We start from the raw sequence: 8,288 nt of genomic DNA, 5'->3' as shown, positions 1-8,288 counted from the left end.
GTGTCATCTCCCACAATAAGAATTTTTAGTGGAACCCCATGGGCTCCAACCTTTCCAATCATCTCACAATAAGACAAAGGTATACAAATTTTTCATATATCTAACTTGCACATGCCATCATGTCACATTATTGAAACTCTCTTTAGTAAGGCATAATTGTAGGTGTTTATTGATGTTGGAGTGGTTCATTTCATCATGATGAAATGCATCCAAAGTCTTTTATAGAAGTAATGTTGCATTAGACTTCATATTAGCTCTATTTTGCATGTAATTTTATTGTGCCTAATGAATTTGATAACCATTTAATCATTATTTAATGCATCAGATCTTGGAGGAAGCTCGAAACCATCTCAACATTTCGGGACAAACTATTGAGGAAAAAACCTCATGGCTTCAGGCTCCGTCAGAATGCCAACTCGACGCTTATAGACAGTTGGAAGCCAAATTGAGAAACCCCAAATCTTCTAAATCTTGGAAAAGTTTCCTATTTTGGAAACGGCCAATGTCCCACTATCACGAATCTGAGGGTGAATTCAACACTTTTTTCTCCACTCTTGAACATCCCACATTATTTGAGCAAAATTATTCGAGCCAAACCAAGCGGAAACCTAAAAGCAGTTACAGTGCAAACCTCGACGCCATGAACAACCATTGTAGAACTAGGCAACAAAAGGTAAAGTCAGGGCCTCTTTACACAGACGGGCTACCTTGTGAACCTAGCAACGTTAGACAAGGGAGAACATCACATTCAGGATTGCTTGGAACATTCTTAACATTGTCAAGTGGATACAAGGATTTAACCAATATTCCACCTTATGCTCTATTACATTGTCCTCCTCCCCAATCACCACTTTATTGTTGTTGATTTCTTCTTTGAAAATACATGTAAAAGAGTATCGGCAATTATGACATTACTCAAGAGGGTCGAACTTGCAATTATGGCATGAATCACTTAAAACAAATGGTTCAGGCCTTCTTTTTTTACAAGTCAAAAATTCAAATTGCCAATGTCAAAGCTGACATAACCGACCAATGTTATGTTTATATTTCGATGGGTCATATATTTGTCTACATATTTCAATTGTGGAGATCACACAACACTTTATATACAGGAAATACAGAAAGTCACATGTTGTAGCTTTGATATGGGGACTACTTTTTTTGTTTATTGGAAAGTACACTGCTTTTTAGGTTGCTCACAATAAATATAAACAAGTAGTTCACCGATTTCACATCATTTCGGTGAAAAGTTGGGATCTCATCCAATAGATAAATGTCAAATCCTAATGTTCGATGTCGGTCTCACCTTGATCACATGCCATGAAACCCTAGACATATGGTGATGCCCAAAATCATGTCCGATCTTATACGTGTGTGCATTATTGTCGCATAAAAACGGGTTTGTGCACATATAGCATGTACAATGTAATCACATATGTCAAAGCATCTAACAAGTTTGTGTGCATATAATATTTGTGCATTAATAGCGTCACAAAATCAAAGAACGCTTGAACACATACTTGTTCAGAGTTCTATTATATGAAGAGTGAAATGAAGAAGAACTAGTTAAATATGGTGCGATAATGCACATCTATTATGAATATAAGGCATCTTCTCATATATAATTATAATGAGCACTTAACGGAAACATAATTAAATATTAACTATATTGTATACTATTTAAAAACATTACCCACAAATTACAATGTCTAAAAACAATAGTACGACAGAGTAAGAGCGAGAACAAATTGAGTGAGAGGAAGAGAAAGCATTTTATGATGATGATTAGACTTAATGAAACCAATCTATGTCTTATCCTATCCTGGAAAATCTGATTTTAGAATTCGTGAGCCAACCTAATATAGTTTTTTGGAGGAATGGGCATAAATTCTCAAGGTGTAGCCCTCTTTAAAGAGACCACATGTCGTTGATGCTAGGAATGCTCGTGCTTCATAAGGGTGGTTGGTACACATGACAAAGTTTAAAGGAAGAGCATGTCCTAAAAAAGGGGCCAAACATGAAGTAGAATGCCATAAAAAGGACGTGTCATGAAAGTTTGTACCAAACTCAACACAAAATATGTTATGAGATACTTGTATGATATGCTTGTTTTTGCTTAGTTTCTTACTTGTTACTTGGGTGCAACACTATATTTGTCATTAACCCCAAAATTCAATCCTTTTAGAGCGTGAAAGATAGCTATCAACTATTGAATAATCAAAATTTCCATAACCGAGCATTAATCTAAATTACACCATTGAATAATCAAACTTTTAAAAATTGCATACTTTTTTTCAACTTAAATACACAACACTTTTTACACCGTTTGTTATCCATAGGTTTTAACGGGGTAGTAACATGTAAGATGAACAATAGGACTAAATCGAGATTAACCCACACAATATATTCCATTGTTGAGATGTTCTTATGGTTAGCAAAAATAGGAACATGAAGTAATTTAAATAATGCATGGCATTGATGAGGTTGGTAGACAAGACAACTAAACAACATTTGAACAATATAGATACTTAATTAGTCATTTTAATTAACCACAACGATAAGAGACAATTAGTATCTTTTATGTGAACAAGCACTATTTTATTGGCCTTGGGGCATTGATGAGGTTGGTAGACAAGACAACTAAACAACATTTGAACAATATAGATACTTAATTAGTCATTTTAATTAACCACAACGATAAGAGACAATTAGTATCTTTTATGTGAACAAGCACTATTTTATTGGCCTTGGGGCATTGATGAGGTTGGTAGACAAGACAACTAAACAACATTTGAACAATATAGATACTTAATTAGTCATTTTAATTAACCACAACGATAAGAGACAATTAGTATCTTTTATGTGAACAAGCACTATTTTATTGGCCTTGGGGTTCTCTTCGTTCCCGTATGACTTGAGCTATAATTGATTTCCAAACTTTTGTGTGCCTTGGAACGTGATTCCCGTAAAGCAAGCAAAAGGCCGAAAAAGAGAGTCGTATTGCAACAATGCTCTCAAATTCACAAATTTCCAAAACAAAATTGACAAAATTGTTCCCCCTCGTGGTAGCAACTCTCGACTACTCTCATGTCAGTGTCTTTTATGTGAACAAGCACTATTTGTTGGTCTTATGGTTCTCTTCTTCCCCGTTTGACTTGAGCCATAATTGATTTTCAAACTTTTAGTGTGTGCCTTGGAACCCGATTCCCGTAAAGCAAGCAAAGGTTGAATGAGATCAAAAAAGTAGTATTGCAACAATGCTCTCGAATTTCCACATTTCCAAAACAAAATTGACAAAATTGTTGTTCCCCATTGTGGAAGGCTGTACAGATCAAATAGATAAACACATTCGTGCAGGTTAAAGTCGGTATATGCACATTTTCTTCAATGAAAAATAGAATGTTTTCACACTAATGAAGGTAGTTAGTAGGTATATGCACATTTTGTTCAATGAAAAATAGAATACTTTCCATTACTACTATTCCTTCAACATAAGTGCCTTTATCCCTCCTCTGATTGGTATTTTAAAACCCCTGTATTGGTGTGATATATAGAAGTGCATTCATCCTTTTAATGGTGATGGTTATATAACAAACAGTTCCATTGTTTGAAACCTACATTGTTTCGACGAAACAAACAGTTCCATAACCAAAGAGAAAAAGGATAACAAGAGCTTTGCAAAACATTGAGATATGGTTGTTCAAATTTGATTTGGTTGAAGGATTAAAATTTGTTCAAATTTGATTTGGTTGTGAATCATCACACAAAGGGGGTTCTGTTTTTCCCCACATATGTTGTATATATGTTTGATTGATGCAAACAAAAAATAAACAGAAATTGAAAAAGAATGAGAATACGGACTTGACTAGATTAATCCTCATGATTAATCACATTTTTCCTCATTTGTGTAATTTGTATTGCAATTTATTTGTCTTCTTCCCTCAAGCAAGAGGAATTGTTGAGCTTTCTTCTTTGCGTTCTGGGTCATGGGTATTAATGCAAACTAGCTGCTGGATCCAGAGTGGCAACTGAATTAAATTTAGGGTTAGAATACTTCTTATGAACAATAGTCAAGCTCCCTTTGCTCGCAGATCGATGGAAGCTCACCATCTTCAGTGCACATTCTCTGTCCAAAAGGATACATTTTTAACAAACAAAGAGCACTGATCAGTAAGTATCCATACATTATTATTATGTACCAATAATATGTTGATTTGCTTGTTTTCTTCACCAAAGAGTTTATTGATTAATCAAGCAAAAGGTAAATATTTTTTAATACCACGCAGGTATCATCTGCGAAATGTTTTAGCTTCTTTCAAATTAGGGGTTCTGGAAACAATCCGTTTATTTAGACTTTTCTGATGAAAGAATTGTTTAGGGGTGGGGAATGCGGCAATTCATATAATGTGAGATTTGAATGCTGCGAGATATTCTTCAATGCAAGAAACACTTGTTTTTGTTGAGATTAGGGTTTAGGACAGTGCAATGTCTGTACCTGAGATGCATCTCGGTGTATCCCGAGTGATGATGCAGGGTTGTGGTCCAATGGGGCTTTCTGTCCAGCGTGTGGTGCGCAGTGTACAAGGCGGCGGCAGCGAGGTGAGACGGGGAATACTTCATCATGCAATACTCAGTGAGGCAGAGCTCTACGAGAAAGAAAGCGAACATCTCGAGCTACATATCAACAATGTGTTCAGTTATAATCAGAAATAAGCTTATTTAGACATATATTGTATGCACATTGTTCATTCACAATTGACACAATATAGAAGGAAGGAACCATCATTCCCTCAACTCTCTATACACACAATTTAGAATGAAAGTATTAGTTCAATTTAACAGTGAACTTAATGTAGAAAGAAAGCATCGAGTCATCCATTTCATTTCATTTGTTCAATCATTTATGAACTCTCACTTGAGTGTCTGAGCTGGCTGCCTTTAGGAATCGAACCAAAAACACATAAGGAGTTGGGACTGTGAGGTTGAATTGGAGCTTATTGAGCATCTGTTTCTCCTGTATTCATATAAGCCAATATCAAATTCAGCTTTTAAGCTTAAAAACTGAACATTGTTAAGCATTTAACACTCACTAACACTTAAGCACCATTAAAAATGAAACACTAAACATCATTAATTCAATAACATCTCAAAATCTCCCTAAATTTTCAGCATTTCGCATTTTCACACTTATATGTACTGTTTGAGAACTTATATGGTGATTTTAATCCCTTTTACCACAGTTTTCTGTGTAAATGCTTGGAAAAAATAGGAAAACTTAGGGGTAACTTAAGGAAATAAAGAAAAAAGTTCAATACTTAACGTTAGACTGTTTGCATCAACTGAAACTGAACGTTTTCTGTCTATTATAGAAACATTGCTCACCATGTCAAGAACCTGCTCCTTTGTGTAGGCTTTATCAGAAATGTAGACGAAATCATGAACCTCTGGTGCCCAGATCTCTTCGTATTTTGATGCCAAAAGCATGGCAGCCACGCCTACTAGCTGGAGGTTTTTCCTCATCACTGCCTGGCAAGCCAAGAATCTATCTATCAGATTGATGGTCAAGAAGAGGGTTTCCGGCATCAATTTGAACTTCAGATGAACCTGTTGTGTAAAAAAGTGATATGGAAATGAGAAAGCTCGGTTAGATCCATAAGGTCAAACAATAGAAGGCTATCAAGAAATTTGTATGAAAGCTAAAACAAATAATTGAATCTCAGGAATGCGAGGAGCACCTTTACTGCTCACAGCATATTAACTACATTTAGCTTAACAAAGGTGGATTCACGCAGTCATCTCTAGATTAAGCTCCACAAAAGTAAAAGATTGCTTGACAGCTTCCTTACTTCGATTAACCAATCGATCAAAATTGCTCGCATCTTCTCGTTAATGTCTGTTTGTCGAGACATGTAATCAGGAGGGACACAGCTCTGATTCTGTACAGGACAATTCATACTTCTCAGAGAATGTATAACTATTCTGAAACTCAAATATTTGAGGATACCAGAACCGTTTACAGCAAACCAAGAGCATCATAGAATGTATTACATTATCTTGAAATTGCAGCAATCCATCCATGAATAGCGAAAAAAAACGCTCAAGCTTAACCAAAATAATCTACCCAACCAAGACTTTCAATTGATCGGAGTCATGTATTCACACAGACTTGGTTAAGACCAAAAAGTTGTAAATACAGATTCATAATTTATCAATACAAACAACCAAAAGAATTAACTTTTGATGGGCTTAGACCAGAAATTCATAGACTATACATTATTCATCGATCCCAACCAAAAAGTGGTCTTTATTTCATTTTAGGATTAAAACTTAACCAGAGATTCATTTTTTATCAGTCTTAAGGCATACATTACCTCTGTCTCTCTGTAGAAATCGTATATATCTTCTACATATTCTACAACAGACATTGGGTTTCCTTCATCTTTCTCGTCAATATTGGGCAATGCTTCCTCGGCTTCCTCCATCTCCACCTCATATCCGCCACTTTCTGCACATAACTGCAATATCAGAAAAATGATCAATATCAGAGATGAAAAGGACCCGCCATTAATCCTGCTATGAGGAAAGTAATCACAGTAAAATAACAGAAACGAATCGTTCCCCATTTCTTAACATAAATACTGTTAGACAGACTCCAGATCTCTCCCCTCGTCATTAATCCACTACAGCAGCGTAAAAGTTGTCATTTTCATGATTATAGTGCACCTGATTATCGCAAGATCGTGCAGTGATTAGGGCTTCGGTTAAGGTCAACTGATTTGAGGAAATAATCTTCTTCTGATGATGATTACGTTTGACACTCTGATTTTTGCAGTTCATAATCGGCTCTCCATCGTCACAGTCATGAACTTCTGCCAGAGGAGGCTGACAGTAGTTGTTGTACTCCGTCCTCCTCTGCTTGGCTCTGGATTCCACCTCTAAATCATTCTCTGATTTCTGCTCATATTTTTTAGTGTATACATGATCGGTTATAGTAACTGTTTCCTTCTGTTGCTTGGTAATCGCCATTACAACTGTAGCTCCAAACTTCCTGCACAATCGTCCGCTTAATATTAGATTTCCAAACATGGATAAGGAATACCATGGTTTCTTTTCAAATCATGTCAATCTCTATTCTGATTCGACAATTCAAGGTGGTTTCATATCACTAGTACGAATCGTCTCCGACAGTGTTGTTCAACCTCGTATTGAGTTTGCAATTTAAGAAACATTATATGGACCTTTGATGAAAAAACACATTGGCCATCTCGACTTAGCATTTCTACAATCAAAGCTTATTTCAGAAATCGCCACTTCTTTCTTATTCTTCTTCTTCCTTCATTCTAAACTCTAAATACGTTACAACGAGGTACCTGCATTGATTCAAATCAAAATGTTACTGACCTTGCCATGGATCGATTTGCGACTGATCCCTTAATCATGTCAGGATTTCTGAAAAGAAAAAGATAGGTAAGCGAATCTCAGATAAAGTGCTGGAGCCTCAATTAAAGTTGTATACTTATAAGACAGAAAGGAAGATCCGTAAGTTCGTACTCTTTGGTGTTCTGCGATGATCCATCAACCTTGCTTACTGTGCATCGAGCAGAGAGAGCTCCAACAAGGTTCCCAATGTCGCTAAGAGCTCTTCGATTTCTCACTAAATCCATCATATTTATACATTAAATCCACCAATCCATAGATTATTTCATCAAAAAAATGGATCTTTGACCTCGAATTTTTGTTTTTTTTTAATCTCTTCACCTGCTTGATGAACTATCCTCGTATTGTTCTCATCGTGACATGAAACTACCATGGGAGCTTGGAGCTGCAAATAAATATGAAGAACCAAAACGTTAATCCATAAGACGAGCATTGATATTCCTCCCTCCTTTCCGTCTAAGGTCGTCTCTCTTCTTCATCTTTATTTTCGCACACTGATTTGTTTCGAAAATGTAGGAAGCTGTAATTTGGTGTAGTTAACAGAAACTCACCCTAGTGTCGTCCATATTTTGACAGTGGAGATGATCGAATTTTGAGCGCAGAGCAAGAAACGGATCGGTTTGTCTTCTAAGCTAATGTTGAAAGAACCAATCCATCGCTGGTTTGATCGCACTGGAAGAATCCATCAAAGGCGTGGATGTGTATGTAGCCCTAATATGCGTGTGTGTGTGTGTGTGTGTGTATGAGAGAGAGAGAGAGAGAGAGAGAGAGAGAGAGAGAGAACTTGATCCTAATTCCACCTCAGATTGAAGAAGAAGCGGCCATATTATTAAAAGCTCTTGCAAAAAAAG

General features: G+C 36.3%; 2 protein-coding genes across 3 annotated transcripts in view; one reads left to right on the top strand and one right to left on the bottom strand.

Annotated features, from left to right (window-relative positions):
- The window catches only part of LOC147868956 (uncharacterized), a 3,429-nt gene extending 2,492 nt beyond the window's left edge, over window positions 1-937 (top strand). For both annotated transcript variants that reach the window (XM_087325199.1, XM_087325200.1), the window contains exon 4: window positions 326-937. In XM_087325199.1, coding sequence (XP_087181325.1) covers window positions 326-865 — 540 coding nt within the window. In that variant the 3' untranslated portion in view covers window positions 866-937. The remainder of the gene's footprint in view (window positions 1-325) is intronic.
- A 2,784-nt stretch (window positions 938-3,721) lies between these two features.
- On the bottom strand, window positions 3,722-8,288 carry LOC147868955 (G2/mitotic-specific cyclin S13-7-like). Its single transcript, XM_087325189.1, has 11 exons — window positions 7,989-8,288; window positions 7,759-7,822; window positions 7,552-7,654; window positions 7,402-7,449; window positions 6,724-7,048; window positions 6,372-6,515; window positions 5,847-5,936; window positions 5,383-5,604; window positions 4,916-5,014; window positions 4,496-4,674; window positions 3,722-4,126 (listed from the first exon to the last, which is right to left on the bottom strand). The coding sequence occupies exons 1-11, from the start codon at window positions 8,001-8,003 to the stop codon at window positions 3,994-3,996; spliced, it is 1,422 nt and encodes a 473-aa protein (XP_087181315.1). The 5' UTR covers window positions 8,004-8,288; the 3' UTR covers window positions 3,722-3,993.

The sequence above is a fragment of the Azolla caroliniana genome, unplaced genomic scaffold, assembly GCF_043228905.1.
Source record: "Azolla caroliniana isolate FFs.n. ecotype wild unplaced genomic scaffold, voAzoCaro1.0.p SCAF_1, whole genome shotgun sequence".
Taxonomy (NCBI): Eukaryota; Viridiplantae; Streptophyta; class Polypodiopsida; order Salviniales; family Salviniaceae; genus Azolla; species Azolla caroliniana.
The sequence above is the reverse complement of the archived record's forward strand: the minus strand, read 5'-3'. Positions and strand labels throughout refer to the sequence as shown.